The sequence below is a fragment of the Rhinatrema bivittatum genome, chromosome 8 (assembly GCF_901001135.1).
Source record: "Rhinatrema bivittatum chromosome 8, aRhiBiv1.1, whole genome shotgun sequence".
In the NCBI taxonomy this organism is placed as follows: Eukaryota; Metazoa; Chordata; class Amphibia; order Gymnophiona; family Rhinatrematidae; genus Rhinatrema; species Rhinatrema bivittatum.
The window spans coordinates 40384133-40401607 of NC_042622.1; the positions used below are offsets into that span (position 1 = coordinate 40384133).

Here is a 17475-nt window from a genome sequence, read left to right on the forward strand (position 1 = left end):
CTGGATGCTGCAAGCACGGCTCGGTGGAGAAGGCAATCTTCAATTTCTCGAACGCAGAAATGGCCTCCGCTGACCATTTTGAAGCGTTGGCACCCTTGCGAGTCATCGCAGTCAAGGGCACGGTTAAAGAAGAATAGTTCTTTATAAAGCTTCCATAATAGTTGGAGAACCCCAGGAATCTCCTTAAAGCTTTCAGGCTGGTAGGTTGGGAACAATTCTTGATACTTTCAAGTTTGTTAGGGTCCATTTGGAAGCCTTCTTTCGATACTATGTAGCCTTGAAAAGGCACTGAGTCTTTGTGAAATTCACAGAGAGTTTGGCGTACAGCCGGTGTTCGCAAAGACGGTGGAGTACTTGCTTGACATCTGCAATGTGGGTGTCCAAATCCTGGGAGAAGATTAATATGTCGTCCAGGTAGACCACAACATTCTTGTACAGCAGATCCTGCAAGATGTCGTTCATCATATTTTGGAAAATGGCGGGTGCATTGCACAACCCGAATGGCATTACTAGATACTCAAAGTGGCCGTCTCGCGTGTTGAAGGCTGTTTTCCATTCATCGCCACTCCGAATGCGAATGAGGTTGTAGGCACCTTCAGGTCGAGCTTTGAAAATATCTTGGCCCCTTGCAGCCGGTCAAACAGCTCCGAGATTAACGGCAAGGGGTAACGGTCTTTGATCGTGATTTCGTTTAGACCTCGGTAATCGATACATGGATGTAGGGTACCGTCCTTCTTCCCCACAAAGAAAAAGCCTGCGCCGGCTGGTGACTTTGATGGTCTGATAAAGCCCTTCTGGAGAATTTCTTCAATGTATTCTGACATTGCTTTATTCTCAATGGCTGAGAGAGGGTACACCCGTCCTTTTGGTGGCTCAGCATGGGCTTCAGTCTTATGGCACAGTCATAGGGCCTAGGTGGAGGAAGAATATCAGCCGCTTCTTTGGAAAATATATCCCCGAAGGATGCATATTGGGGTGGCAGTCCTGGCATCACTGGAGTAGTAGGCATGCAAATGATAGGCGAGATTTCCTTAAGGCACCTCCCATGACATTCTGGGCCTCAGCGGGAGAGATCCAAGGATGCCCAGTCAAATTGAAGTTGGTGCACTTGCAACCAGGGTAACCCCAGGACGATAGGGTGCATGGCCCTTTCCAGTACAAAGAAGGAGAGAGATTCCGTATGGAGAGCTCCGGTGCGGAGAGTAACTGGTACAGTTTGGCAAGTCACGTTGCCTGGTAAGGGCTCTCCATGAATGGAGGATAACAGTAGTGGATCTTTCAACTTGATAAGGGGAATCCTCAAGTATTCCACTAGACATCTGAGAATGAAGTTGCCTCCTGTCCCTGAATCCACCAGGGCAGGAATCTGACCCGTGACTGGTCCGTAGGTCAAGGAGACTGGGAGAGAGAGCGGAGGAGAGGGCATAGTGAGGCCCAAGAACAGTCCTCCTACAGGACTTAGACGTGTCTGTTTTCCGGACGAATGGCACATGTAGAGGCATCGTGGCCAGGCTGACCACAGTACATGCAAAGGCCGCACCTCTTCCGAAGTCTTCTCTCTTTGGAAGTCAAACGTCCATGACCAAGTTGCATCGGTTCATCTTTATCAGCAGCAGGGATTACTGTAACCATCCGAGGTGCAGGTATAGCACTAGCCTGTTTCAACCCAGGCTACACCTTAGACTGGAGTTCCTTCACCTTGTCCCGAAGCCGGTGATCAATCCGAGTGGCCAAGGCTACTAATTCGTCCAGCGAGTCAGGTGTTTCATGTGCAGCCAGCTCATTCTTAAAACAGTTATCCAGGCCTCTGAAAAATCGAGTCTTGAGACATTTGAGGTCCCAGCAGAGTTCTGCCGCAAGAGTTTTAAACTCTATGGCAAATTCAGCCAATGATCTGTTGCCTTGCTTCAATTCAACCAAAGCAGAAGCGGCAACAGACGTTCGAGCAGGGTCATCAAAAACGGATTTAAATAAGTCCATAAATCCTCTATGTCCTGCAAAATGGGGTCCTTGCATTCCCACAAGGTAGATGCCCAAGACAAAGCCCTACTATCCAGGTATGAAAGGATGTAGGTAGTCTTGGAGAGAGCCATAGGAAATAAAGATGGCTGTAAGGCAAAATGCATGCAGCACTGGTTTAAAAAAACCCGGGTCTTCTGGATTTCTCCGGAAAAACGAGTTGGAGCCGCCAGTGGTACAGCAATCTTTAACTGACCTTCATGGTTGGAAGCTGTGCCGTGAACCTTCTGTGTGTGTAGCTGATGAAACGCTGAAGTAAGTTTTCCAAGGCGTCTTGATGCTCCGAAATGTGCAGGGCCAGGCCCGGTATGGCCTGTAAGGCATTGAGCTGTGCCAGATCCATGGAATTAGCAATCTGTTATTATTTGTGATAATTGTGGGTGGATCCTTGGGCCGGTGGCAGATGACCATGCCCTCGGGGGAAGATCCCGAGAGGGGCCACCGGTCAGGCTCAGAGTTGGGAGACAGACACACACTAGATCTTTTATTGAACTGTATAATGAACCACCAGAGGTGGCAGTAGTGAGCTGGAAGAGCCCGGCTGGGCTGTAGTCCCTCAGGCACTGGAACAGCGATCCCAGGATGGCTGAGCTGTAGAGAAACTGAATATAGCGAGTAGGCAGAGTATGCAGAGTTCAGGAACAGAACCTTGATGGTAACACTCACACAATAGTCTCTTGAAGCAGCCCATTGGCTGGAAAGAAGTAGGCCCTCGAAGAGCGAGTACCTGGTTCCAGGGAAAGCTCTGAGAGAGAGATGGTAACTCACTGGTGTTGTAGGCAGCGGTGACTTCCTAGCAGAAGTAGTATTCTGTAGCAGGTCCGGGAACATGGGCCCTCGAGGAGCAAGTACCGGTTCCAGACTGCGACCTGAAAAGCAAGAGAGAGAGTGAGGCCTCCGAGGAGCGGGTACCCCTGGTAAAGTCCAAGGAGGCAGAGTAGCAAGGTATGCAGAGAACGAAACCTATCCGCAACGATACCTGGAAGAATCCCCTTGCTATCTCGAATAACTAGCACAAACGAAGACCTTAAATATCCGGGCTTGATGACATCATCTCAGGGGGAACGCCCCTGAGGTTCGCGCCACAGCTGGTACTTGAATCGGGGCTGTGCCACGCGCGCGCCCTTAGGCTTCAGGAGAACATGGCGGAAGGCAGCGTCTAGCTGGTCTGGGGACGCCAGAGGAGAATGGCAAGATGATGCCGCGGCAGCCAAACTTCCATCAACCAAAGAGGGAGTCGCAAAAGAGGTAAGGTGGGCGGAGTGGAGACGTTGGGCAGCGACGGTCGCAACACAGTGCATGCAAATTTTCTCTCATGCATATTCATTGTGGATATCCTGAAAACCCGACTGGCTGGTGGGACCCCAGGACAGGGCTGGGGACCACTAGTCTAAAGTTCCTTGTAAAAAAGGTGAACACACGTACTATTCAAAACACAAATAAGGTTATTTGTCATTTGTTAAATATTTATAGTTACTTGCAATGTTCCTTGTAATAATGTAATAATGTTCAATGGTTGATTGTTACTGTTCAATGTTCTATGTAAAAAACCCCGGTCTAACCTCCCAGACCAGGGCAACCTTTTCGTTACTTGTAAACCGGATTGATTTGTATTGCATACAGGAATTCCGGTATATAAAAATTAAAAATAAATAAATAAATAAAGTTTGACAACTAAAATTTAATGCTAAAAAAATTCAGGATTATGCAGTATAGGAGATTAAACTCTTCCGTGCACAAAACAAGAGCAGGATATCAGGGTGATTAGATCTGATAATCTTATGGTTCCCAAACAGGTAATAAGGAAACATTAAAAGCCAGAAGGATGCTTTGGTGCATAAAAGCCAGCAGGAAAAATACGATTATATTTCTTTTGTACAATTCTCTATGAGATTTCATTTGGAGCATTGTCTAAATTCTGAAGACCCACACCTTCAAAAGGATATAAACTGGATGGAATTGGTCCAGAGGGTAGCTACTAAAATGGTCAATGGTTTTCATCATAAAGCACACTTAAAAATCTAAACATGTATACCTTTGAAGAAAGAGGGGAAGGAGAGCTAGGATGGCAACATTTAAATACCTCCAAGGAATAAATGCACCGAAGACGAGCCTCTTTCAACAGAAAGGAGGCTCTGGAAAGAAGGGTCACGTGACGAAAGTAAAAGGGGGTAGACTCAGGAGTAGTCTAAGGAAATATTTGTTTTACAGAAACGGTGGTGAACGCATGGAGCAGCCTCCCTGTGGAATTAGTGAAGACAAGAACGTATTAGAATTCAAGAAAGCATGGGACAAGCACAGAGGATCTCTGAGGGATTGGAAGGAACTAAAACGTTAAGCAGGAGATGTGGCAGGGCAGACTGGATGAGCCTTAAAGAGGGAAAACCCCAGGATTTCAAAAGTCCCTCCTTTCACTGACCCCGAGTTAGTGGGCCAGCTACTCAGATAACGTGGGGGAGATCCAGGGCATTTTGGGGCAACGTAAAGTTATCCAGCTACGTTAGCCAGGAAAACTCATCTGGCTAATTTTCTGACAACTGGGTTAATATAGAGGCCTTACGTACAGATGTTCCCAAAATTACTGCCCGTGACTTTATAGAAAACTAGCTGAGAGCGCAGACTTGGGCAAAAAGGTGGGCTTAAAGCACTTTTCTGTCTCTCAGATAGCTGGATATATTCAGTGGCACACCCAGGCTGCTGAATACTCAGCATCAGTCAGCTGGATAAAAATGTATCCAGCTGACTTAGCCAGATGCCTCGCTGTAGAATATTGCCCTCATGGTCTTTCACTGCTGTCTTGTTCTTTGTTTCTATGGAATGGCACAGGAGCAAAAAGAGATTTTCACATCTCCTAGGGGGGATAAACAGAAAGTCTAATAAAAGAGAGTCCTGGCTGAAGAAAGCAATTCAGCTTCTGTCTGCATGGAAATGTGGACCTCTGTATACACATAGCTTAAGTAAATAAGTATGCTGAGCTGACCTCTCCTCTGCATTCCCTACTTTATTCATAGAGAGCAGAGTGACTATTGCATAAAATGGGGATCCTGCTCCTGTGGTAAACATTTCATCAGCTACTTCGGGGCACCGAGAAATAACTAGGCAGTGGTTCACCTTGCTGGTTTCTAGACTGAACAGGTTATCTGACAAATTCCAGAAGAAATTCCTGACAAATTCCAGAAGAAAAGACCACATCTCTCCCATTCTAAAAAATGTACATTGGCTACCAATACACTTCAGAATTCTACACAAGTCCATCACCATCATCCATAAAACCATCCATTCCCAAGCCCCTCTCAACCTCCAAATCCCCCTCAGTCTATACACATCATCCAGACCCATCAGAGAAGCCTACAGAGGTTCCCTGCTTGTCCCACCAACTAAATCTACACACCATCTAGCACTAAGAGACCGGGCCTTTTCTACAGCGGACCCCTCTCTCTGGAATACCTTACCACCCGATCTCAGACTGGAACCATGCTTATTAACATTCAGAAAAAGGCTTAAGACTTGGTTATTTAAACAAGCCTTTCCCGAGTCTAACTGAGTCACTAATATCCATTAAGAGTCCCTACTGCACAATGTAAATATCTTACTTATGTAAAGATACTGTACTGCACAATGTAAATATCTTACTTATGTAAAGATACTGTACTGCACAATGTAAATAATTTACTTCTGTAAATATTCTTTTATTCCTGTCTTCTTCCTCCCCCAGTTCCAGCAACCCTGTTATATTGTAACTTTCTGGTTTTCTTCTGCACTTGTTAAATGTACAAAGTTATCGCACCCCCCTGTTATCTGTAAACCGGCATGATATGATTGTATCATGAATGCCGGTATAGAAAAGCTCTAAATAAATAAATAAATAAATAAATAAATAAATAAATAAATCTGCTGGCTGAGCTGTGGCCTACCATATTGAACTTTAATTAAAGTTTCTAAGGTAAGCTTGCAAGGGCTGGGGTCATGTTCTCTAAGGCAGAGGACTGAAGTCACCTGCCATTAGTGGGACATATCTCTTACCATGAAAGATACTAATTCATTGGCAAACAAATGTTTGCTTTTTGTGTATCTGGTGTCTCAAGCTGCATTTACCCATGTCCAAATGTACTGCTCAGAACCAGCTGGAGAGGAGGCTTCAGTATACACAGCAAAGCATGAAGCAGTTAGAATAACAATAGGAGAGTCTGGAGGTCTTGATTCCTAACACGCTGACTAGGAGATTGTTAGTGGAAGAGAGGCCTGAGCATACAGATGAGAGCAAAGCCCATTGGGTCCTTCTCCCTAAACGTTACTGTACTGTTTGGACCAGAGAAATCAGAAGACAGCTGATGGGGCGAGTATGTCAGATAACATCCTGTGTCCCCTGCTGGCATAGTTTCTATTTATGTTGGTGGCAGCTAATATCAAAAGCAGGAGGGTGGACAGTGAATATTTTTTTGTGCCCATAAGCACTAATAAGAGTACACGTGCTCCATGCGAGCATATGCATATATGTGCTATGTAAATGTGAGTCAGCACTTGTAAGTGTAAAGAGGCATGAGTATGATTTGAATATCCATGCATACATGTGTATTTTGTGTTCTTAAATATCAGCAAACTAGCATATGTGCTGGAATCTGAGAGCACATGCACATGCACATATATATATATATATATACATATAGATAGATAGATAGATAGATAGATAGAAATGTGTATCTATCTATCAGTGTTCAGGCCCTGTGAACCATCATGTCTATCAGGTCGATGTAATAAAACCTGCGGGAGAGCCGGCGCTTGGCCACACATTTTACTTTCAGTATCCCGCGGGAATAACTAATAGGCTCATCAACATGCATTTGCATGTGAGGAGCGCTATTAGTTTCGAAGGGGTTGGCCGCGCGTTTTCCACGCGCTATTATTACCCCTTACAGTATAAGGGGTAATAATAGCGCTTGTAAAACGCGTGGTCAAACAGTTGCTAAACAGTGTGCTCAGCCGAGTGCACCGTTCTGTATCGGCCTGTATGTAAGTACATTAAGTGTGCCTTAGTACATTTCCCCTTTAAGAGTGAAGCCCCTGCACGCGCTTAGGGGACGGGGCCAGCGACGGGACGTCGACGGCATTTTCCTCGCAGTGGAGACACCGCGGCAGGCCACGGAACAGGCCTGGGAGGTCGGGGGCGGATTCGTGCGGGCCGGGCCGGCCCCAAGGTAGGAGGAGGGACCGTGTGTGCACGGATTATGTTTATGACATATCCTGGTTGCATTTATGCAGCTTTGCTTCTAATCTATGCAAACAAAAGTCATAAAGGAGTATACTTTTGGAAAACAGATTGCTGCTAATGCTAGCAAGGTCCATTATATCTTCCCCTGTTGACAGCTGGATGTTACGGTCATGGACCCTTGGGCCGGTTGGGACAGAGGAAGGTATGCTATGGAAGGCCACAGCAAGCGTCCCAGCTGGGAGGTGGCACGGGAGAGACTCAGAGGAGACATCACCACTGGAAGTCCGAGGTCCCCCCAGGGGGAGCCCGTAGGGACCCGGACCTCTTGGATGTAGGTGGAGTCCTGTGCGACCAAGGACCCAGGCAGCGGCTGAAGAGATGGACAATGACTGGACCCAGGTAGATGAAGAGTCTTCACCCTCGGAAGCCCGCAGCTCCCCCGGGAGGAGCCCGTGAGAGCCCGAACTGCTGGGACTTAGGAGAAATCTCTTGGCCAGCGAGTACCGGGTACCTGAGATGAGGAAGAAGCCGAAGTCGGAGTCCAGGAGCAAGCCGGGTCGGGAGCCAGAAGGTCAGAAGACGAAGCCAAGCCAGGAACAGAAGCTGAAGACGGAGTCGTGGGACGGAGCCGGGTCGGAAGCCAGAAGTCAGACGTCGATACCAAACCAAGGGGCGAAGGCAGGAGACAGGTCAGGAAGCAAGCCGGGTCGAAGACAGCAGCAACAGACGAAATCACAGCAACTAGCAAGTCAGGAAGCCCTGAGGAACCTCATTGCAAGGCGAGGATCCAATCCCAGCTGCAGGGTAATATACCCTGCAGCGTCTGACTTCATCGAGGAGCTGTCCCAGGTTTCCCGCGCTGGCCCCTTTAAGAGTGAAGCCCCTGTGCGCGCGCGCTTAGGGGGCGGGGCCAGCGACGGGACGTCGATGGTGTCTCCCTCGCAGTGGAGACGCCGCGGCAGGCCACGGAACAGGCCTGGGAGGCCGGGGGCGGATTCGCGCGGGCCGGGCCGGCCCCAAGGGCACGGCCCGGTCCCGTAACACTGGAGGCTTTAAAAGATAGGTACATTTATGCCTTTTTTAAAAGGACAAGAGAATTAGCCTAATTTCCATCAACTAATTTAACTATCTTCCCAAAGAGAAGATGATACTATTGAAAAGTGGGTACCTTTATCTTATTAGCTGTAAAAAGAGGGAAATGGGGTACTCTAGATCAGATAATTACTTCTTATGTGTGACTTAAATTTGTATTATTTTACCCTTGATTGCAAAGCTTATTTTATTTCTAGTTATTTAGCCTTGGATTTCACTTTCCATTTTGATTCTATAATTTATGCACTGACAGATTTTATGTCTGTATTATTGCTTTCTATCTTCTTAATTGGTGTTTTAAAGGCAAAAGCAGTAAATATGCTGAGTGTATTGTGATTATAGTTGTGAGCCTTTGGAACTGCCCATCCATGTGTTCCTGACTTTCATGTTGTATTCATGCAGTATGTTTGGTGTCCATAAAGCAGTGCAAAGTCAGCGGATGCCCATCCATCCTAAAATTTCAAAGGAAAACTCTAGGGGGAGTTTCCTTTTGAAAATTAGCTTGCAGGACCCTGCTGGGTATTAACATTTTCTCCTTTGTGTGCATATCGAGTCCCATTTGGATCAAAATTGTATCTACATTACAGTCATTTAGAAGTAAATTTTCAAAAGCTTAGTCAGGATCTCATGTATACAATGTAAGGAATTGTGTGTGCAGTTTGGTTGGATGCAGTTAAGTGGATTTTCAGCCATCTAAAATGATGCGAAAAAGCTCACAGTTGCATACATTTGATTGTATTAAAAAAGTGTTGGGGTAGAAATGTGCATGGAAAAACTTTCAGTTTAGTTTGTCATTTCAGTTCAATTGCCCCCATGATTTATCTTGTTCATTTCAAACGAAAATATTTTCTTTTATTCATGTTATTTATTTCTCATTAAAGTAAATGAGAGACGCAACGCATCCTATTTTGAACTCAAAAATTGGGGGTTTTATTCAAGTTTAATGAAACTTGCAGGTAGACATACTGCAAGTAGCAGAAGGACGTGCATTCCAAGACACCAACTGTGAGGCGCCAAGAATGGCATCAACAGCCCAAGGCACTGTCATGAGGCAAATCAGATTGAACAGTATCATGACCAGACCAAAGCACCATGAGAGAGGCAAAGGAACACTAAACAGCGAAAAGAACGTGCCAAAACACCACTAGAAGGGAAACAGGCACCAACGGCAAGGCATTAACAGCTCAAAGCACCATGAGAGGATGAAAGGAGCAGCAAAAGTGGTAGAAAATACCCTAAAGCACCAACAGAAGGTCAAAGCAGCCCAATAAGAGACCTGAAAACACCTAAACACCATGAAAGGAGCAATGCGAGTGGCAAGAATACTCCAAGGCTTCAAATGAGGTGCAAAGGTCACCAATAAAAGTAATATGAAGACCTCAAGGCACCAAAAGAGGGGAAAAATCAGCACTAATAGTGGCATAAACACCCCAAGAGTCCATGAGAGATTCAGTAAGTGTGTAAAGCATCAGATTGGCACGGCAAGATAAGTACCATAAGGGAATTTGAAAAGAACTTTGAAGACAGCAGGAGCAGAGGCAGAAACACCCAAAGGCACCAAGACAGGCTCAGCGTAGCAGGAACACTGAGGTTTGAAACCACACACTATAAGTGCAGAGCAATACAGCAAGAAGAGTGGCATCTGTGTTGGAGGCAAAACAGCCCAAACAAATGCATGTACAGCCCAAGGCACCAAATCAAGAGTAAACGGCACCAACGACAGTGACATGAAGAGCTCAGATCACTAAAGGAGGAGCACAACAGCTCCAAGGCAACAAAAGGGGGGCAAGTGGCACCAACAACAGTGGCATTAACACCCCAAAACACCTAAAGGGAGGGGGGGGCAAAGGGGCACTAACAACAGCATCAAATAAATTCCAAGGCACCATAAGAGAGGTAATGAGGTACCAACAATGCTGTCAGCATCCCAAGGCATGCCAAGACCATGAGGGGAGGGGCAAGGTAGCCCAAACAGAGGCACGATTACCCAAGGCAGGTGGAAGAGGCAAAGCAGCATCAAACGTGGTATGAACACCTCCAGTCTCAGAGTGAGGAGAATGGCAGCAAGCTAAGGGGTTTTAGTATTACATTGCACCCAGTTTTGTGGACTGGACTCACTCAAGCGGCAGACAGTCACTTTTGTTAGGAAAATAAAAGTATATAGTGGCATCAATACCCCCAGAAATCGAGAGAGATGTAAGGCACAAAGCACAGTGGTCAAACCCCCAAAGCATAAAATGAGGGTTAAGTCAGCAAACACAGTGGCATAAACATCCCAAAGCATAGAATAATGTGTAAAGCAGAGAGGACAGTATCATGAAAACCCAAGCATCTAGAGTGAGGAGGTAAGGCAAACAGCATATTGGCATCAAAACACCAAGATATACAGTGAGAGATAAGGCAGTCAACACAGTGGCATAAAACCCCCAGATACTGTAAGAAAGGCAAAAATGATACCTGCAGGGACAGAAGTTCTCATAGGAAACATAAGAGGGTCAGAAACAAACAGAGCAGTAACAGTGGCAGAACAACACTGCAATGAGCTAGCAGGGCACGAGAAGCAGACTAGTCAGCAGTGGCAAAAATCGTAACTGGCAACAACACAGCAATCTGTGGGCATTGGTTTAATGTAGCTGTACACACAGTTCTTCTGCCACTTGCACAAATTTCCAGGAAACCCAACAAAGGAAAGTTAATTTTAATGAAGACCATCTTTTCCACCAATTTTGATGCTAACTGTGGTTGATGTAGATTCACAGTTCCCTGCTATTAAGAATACCCATTCACTAGGCATGCTAGTTGGTGGAAAAGAGCGGAAATGCTGGGCCACCTTGGCAAAGTTTGACCACATTACTGCATTGTGTGCCCAATATGCCAATGGATCTGTGGTCATGTTCTCAATGATCTCTGCAAGATAACATGTGATTAATATTTATGCTGAAGTCTCCTTTGCAGAGGGAAAATAATTTCTTCTTCTGCCAACTGCTGTAGCTATGGCTTGTGTAAGGAGAACTCATTCTGTGGTTGCCATGGAAAGTGGGTGGCAGATAAAGGTGGTGGGAGGATATAGTAGCTGATAGTAATGTCATCATGAGCATAACCCTATGTGGGGTGCCCACTTTTTCCTGTGCTGCATCCCCACTGTTTCTCTGCCTCTGGTGCTCCCATTCCCACAACCTAACCAACAGTATCCCTTCCAATGAATTAGACTGTTGGACCAGAGGGCAATACCCCCTTTCGTCCATGGATCACTCTGCATGGCTAACATGTATAATTCTTGGTGAGGGGTTTCATCCATGAACAGCAATGCCTATGGTGCCAGTCCTTGTTCCTGCTAGAAACCTCTAACTTCTCCTCCAGGATGTTGACTTTGGGGATGACCTCATCCAGGGTGGCTCTTGTGGAATTGAGATCCTCTGTGGCATCCTTGAAGGGCTTCAAAATTCTCATCTGCATCATATGTAGCCAATCAGATGCCCAAGGGGAAATCCAAGCCTATCTCACTTACCAGAGACAAGCCATGAAGAGCAGTCCATTGCTTCACTAACCTCAGCAACATTAAGTAGGCAGAATTCCATCTAGTGCCTACATCCTGAGCTGCTGCCCATTCTTCATGCTCCAGTGAAAATGTTCTGCTATTTTCCTGCACCTATCAGTTCCTTCAGGACTAAGCTGCTGCTATTGCTCCTTGGCGCCCATGGTATCCTTTACAGCAAATGTGCAAATCAATAGATCCATCATAGCCCCTATCCTGCACTGCCTTTTTCATGATTGCACTAGTATCTGTAATAATGTGTGCCTTCAGGTAAAGAAAGGTGTGAATAATATTCTGGCTGGCCCAGATGTTGCTGGTGAAATGGATGCTACCCCTCTCAACCTTAGCCAGCTGCAACTGCATGTGAGCATGGCTCTGAGTGTTCAGGACAGGGATAACCTGTCTACTGAATGTAATTGGGGCTAAAATCTGCAAAGGCTGGTCATCCAAGTCAGTCATTTCCCTGATGTGTTGTGTCACCATCTTTGATGCTGCTGCCTCCTATTAGGGGTCAGTAATGTGGTAAAACACCCCATCTGCTCCATGGTAGCTTGCCACTTAGATGGAGTAAGGGGTTGCTTGCCAGTCACCTCACTGGAGGAAGGACCTAAGAAGAGTCAGTTTGGGAAACTGACTTTCCCTTTTCTCTGGCTTTCTTGCTGCTGTTGCTGCTGCTACTGTTTTGAGCAGTAAACTGGATCCCTGGTATTCTTTTTTAAAAATGATGCTGCATGTGCTTTGCAAATCACTAATCCTCCCTAACTCTAAAGAGCCTGCACACCTTGTATGTTTGGCAGGATCTCCTCTCTCTCTCTGGATGTTTGGGTTATGTTTTGGTATGGATGTGAACCAAGGTGAGAGATGTCTCCGCCCACAGGGAGGAGCCCTGTGGGCCTCACCACCGGTAGGCGTGGTCTCAGTAGCTAGGACACAGCTGTAAGGTAGACTTTATTAGGGAAGAGAGAGAGAGCATAACCCGTGGAGCGGGGAATGCAGATAAAGGTGCAGTTCTTAAGCAGAACCCGTGGAGCGGGTAAAGCTGTCAAAGTACAGTTCTTGAGCTGAGGGTAGTCCCAGGGTGATACCTCAGATGTGACGATCCGGTAGTGGCCCGCAGCGTGGGGTACACCGAAGATGACTGTAAGATAATACTGGTATTCAGGTAGCCTGAGATCCTGGAGCTCAGAAGGTACTTGAAGATGAAAAAACAATATCCTGCAGTGCAGGGTAAGGTGTAGCGAATCCTGCTGGTGAAGATGCGGTAGTGGCCCGAGGCACAGGGTACACTGTGGGGAATCCCAGCAAGGCTTGGTAGAGATGAAGCACAGTGGTACTCATGAGGAATGGTTCCCAGAGATCAAGGCAGGAAGGCCCTCCAAGGAGCGGACAGACTATGAACATGGAAGAGCCCCGAGGAGCGAGTACTCAGAGCGTTCACACACTGAGACAGGAACAGGAACTGGAAGTCCAAGGAGAAGTGGATTCAGCAATGAGAAGAACTGCTTGCTAACTCGTAGGAGCATTGGGCCAGTCTGTTTAAGTACAGGTAGCGAGATGACGTCATGCGAAGGGGACGCCCTTGAGGTTCCCGCCATGACGAGTACATAGGTGGCCCATGTGTGTGTGCCTAAGTGACTCCAGAAGCAAGATGGTGGTCAGCAGCGCCCATGCCAGGGAGGTCGGCAGCGTCTGTCGGAGGACGCCATTCTTCCGAGAATTGATGGTGCAGCGAAAAAAGAGGTGAGCATGAGAGGTCGCAGTCGTCTGGCGACCGACGGGCACAACAGCTTGGTGCTGCTGCTAGAGCTGGGATTGGGGCTGGGGTTGAGGGTGGACTGGTAGAGAAAAGCTAAGGGGCATCTCTCACACTCTCCACTACCTGCTCTTCCTAGAGTGTGCTCTTTGCCCCAGCAGTATCACCTTTTGCCTCTTGTAGCTGTTCACTATAGTAGAGCATGCTAGTAATTAGACTCCTCCAACCCTCCTGAACTACTAGAAGGTCTATATCCTCTAAGTCTGAGAAGCCCTCGCATGATTCATTTGAATCAGCACTTTCTCCAAGTGTCTGCTACAGACACTGATCAGGAGGAATCGGGGAGGAGGCTGTGCTGCTTTTGAATGCACCACTCCTAGTGCCCCTGCCTTTCCACTGCTGATGCCACCCTCCACTGATTCTGCCTTCTCTTGCCCCTGAACCATAGCAACAGAGATGAGAGTGGAAGCAGGCAGATTTTCTTCCAGCTTGAGCTTCTTGTCTGACCGTTCCTCTGGTTTCCCCTTGTTAAAAAAAATCTCTTTTTAGCTTGGGTGGGGGGAGTTTTAGTTTTTTCAGTACTGTCAGTAATGCCACTAGTACTTGTGCTCACCCTAGGTACTTTTGGAGAAAAAGCCTATCTTCTCTCTTTTTCTCACTGTTGTTGCCACTAGTGCCACATCTACCTCTTATTCCTTGTGGCATGATGGAATTTGACCCACTTGCTCAGTCACTATGAGTGGCTAGGGGTTGTTGTTCTTATAATAAATGTAGTGAATTAAATGTACTCTTCCTCTACTATTCTATTCACACCAGTACACTCATGTCATGTGGATAGTGGAGAGCACACACAGACAGATAACAGTCTCTTGTTTAAAAAGCATGTCACACCTGCTGACTGCCTATATAGACTGTCTCTCACGAGGATGACCCAGCTTGTGAAAAGAGCCATACACACTGCAGTCAGTGAATGCTAGCTCCTTTTTTCAATCAAAGAAAGTCAGAGAGAACAGCAGCAACAAAAAGCGTGGCTGGTGCTCAGTGTTGTCAGAGCAGTGGTCAGTGAAACTGCAACTGTTAAACTATAGTCAAATCTTTCTCTGCAGAGGAAAAATTCACTCACTGAGCACAGAGACACACACACTGCCTCTTCAACGATACAGCACAGAAATAACATTGAAACACTGAACAGAGAGAAAATTTAAATTTTGCCATCTTTAAAATGGATAATGCCAGAATGGCTCTGGACTTATGGACTCAGTGATTTGGTGAATAAAGGGTGAGGAAGGGGAGAATTAGTAATGTCTAGGGTAATTTTATATGATAATAAACAGAAGGTATGGGGTGGATGGGGGAAGGGAGGGGAAAGATATATTGGGAAAAATAAATGTTTGTCTGTAATTGCCTTCATGATACACAAGAACAAGGAACCTGAAGGATATGTTTGTTGCTGTTTTTTCTTTTACACCTACTAAAAGAGTTTAAACATATCACAGAATGACACTGAATGACAAGGAAAAACAGTACAGCCTACCTTACTTTAAAGTTCTCCTTCCTGCTCTTTCTAAATCTTTTTCTACTTTTTCTTTGGCTCTGACATCTTCAGAAATACAACCTCTCTGTCTGAGATCCAGCAGAGAAGTGAGCAAAGAAAATGATGATAGCTCAGAGGTTGCTTTCACTTTCAAAAAATAGAGGAAGTCAATGTCAATCCATGCAGGTGCCAGTTAAGATAGGCTGGTTAAACAAATGCTTGACCTTGATTGGTTCTGCTCCTTCCTTGTCCCTTCCCACCCTAACTCCAGTCAATCAAGCTTCAGCAGCTTCACTGGCTTGCCTTAAGTAGAAAAAAAAAACCCTGCAGTTTTGCTTGCCCTATAAACTTTAATGGGATCCAAAAATAAATGAAAATGAAAGTGTTTATTATTTTCAGGAGCACCATCAATTTGTTTCATTTTCAACAAAACGAAAATTCCTTATTTCATTTCAAAGTATCCATTTGTTTCAAAAGAATGCACATCCCTTGAGCGGAGGGGCATTTCAGGGACATGCTATGAATTTACATGTGCAACTTATATTTTTTAAGAAAGTCATGTCGATAATATGTGCAATTTTATGTCATTCTCTTGAAATGAGGAATGCTATGAGGTAATTTTCAAAAGGATTTATGTGTGTAAAAGTAATATATATCAAAACAATTTTCAAAAGCCTATTTATGTACTTAAAGTGCACCTATGTGCAGAAAACCCATTGACAATTCAATAGCATATATCATAGTGATTTTCAAATGCTCATTTACATGCATAAAACTCAGTTTTAAGGGCAGAAATCCTTATGAAAATTACACCTTATGTGTACATATTTAGAAGTGTAACAACTCGATATTCAAACTCAATTTATGCAGGTACCTTGTGTTTGAAAACTGAGTTGTTTCATGCAGGCTTAAAAGCATGTAACTTTGCAGTCAGTGCCCTACTGCAAATTTATCCCTTTGTGTCCATGTCACATGTGTGTAACAAAACTGGAGGCAGTGAAGGATGGATATGCTCAGAAGCAGCTGCTATTGTCTGTTTTCTATATAATGTTCAATATATGCCTAAGTCCAAGTTGCCTTCATGTTGTGCGTCTTGCCTCTGTGCAATGTTACTTTCTCAGTGAGGTCTCCATATTGTCTGTTACAATGTTGGTATGATAAGCATAAGCAGCTGCCAACACTCACACAGGAGCAACACATCAGGACCATAACAAAGGACTCCATCACGCCGGCAATGCCCACGACCCAGGTGAGACGCAGGAAAAGGATCACCCCAAAGATGTTCTGCAGGCAGGGAAGGTAGACCCCCATGAAGGTTCCCATGCGTGGAGCCTGTGGAAGAAAGAGCAACAGAGGCACACAAAACCATTACTCAGGACAGGAAAGCAGCCTTACCCCCACAGTCCTGAAAGCTAAGGAAATGAAACATTAAATTCTCCTAACTGCTGGGCTGTGATCATTGCTGCAGATGGGTAACCAGCTGGAAATGCAGAGAGAGAGAGAGAGAGAAGGAGGGAGGGGGAAGAGACTACAAAGAAAGGAATAAAGAAAAGCAGTGAGAATGAGAGGTTAAATGAAAGAATAAAGAGAGAGAGAGATGGGGTAACATTTGAACCTGATGGTAAGAAAGTTATATGAATTTAATAAACGTGAGAAAACCATTGTGATTCTTAATTGCATTCTTAAACCCCACCAGTAATCCAGTATCCCTGTAATGTCTGTGTGTAGGGGGCAGGTCATTGCAGTGTTACCAGAAATTTCATTAAAATGATCCAGAGAAATGGATGTACATGTAACAAAGTGATTGATAATGATCTGAGATGCTGCTGTGTTTACCCCAAGATTTCATGTTATTTCCATCAAGCAGTGTCCAATAGGGGGATATACCCGGATGTCAGGTAATCTTTAGAATTGTAGTTGAGGATCATCATCTTTTTTTGTCCACCTGCACTGGGTCGGGGAAGGGAGGTGGAGGGAGTTAGGGCAAAGAGAAGGAAAGAAATGGGGGCAGCTGCGTATCCCCTTCAATGGTGGAGATCCGCAGTTCAAAGGAGAGGGATCTAGCTCGCCTGCTGGGGAGGAAGAAAGGGGGATCCTGCAGGCAGAGGTGCGGAGCTTGGGGCGAGCTCTCGGCGCCTTGCGCGGCTCACGCGGAGGGCAATGAAGTCAGCCTCCCATGGGGAAAGGCGCGCTCGCGCACCGCACATCCACTCGCGGCGCTCATTAGCGATTCCCCTCCGCGCGCCTGGCACAGCGAGGGCCAAGAGCGAATGGAGCAGGGCCAGCAGCAGCAGAAAGGGGAGCAGACGTACACAGCTGCGAGAGAAAGACGG

The 17475-nt window shown here is 45.9% G+C and overlaps 1 protein-coding gene across 1 annotated transcript in view; it reads right to left on the reverse strand.

Moving 5' to 3' along the window:
- SLC12A5 (solute carrier family 12 member 5) overlaps positions 1-17475 on the reverse strand; it is a gene marked incomplete at its 5' end in the record, with an annotated part of 200929 nt that overhangs the window by 169304 nt on the left and 14150 nt on the right. The window contains 1 exon segment of the mRNA XM_029613484.1: positions 16328-16474. Coding sequence (XP_029469344.1) covers positions 16328-16474 — 147 coding nt within the window.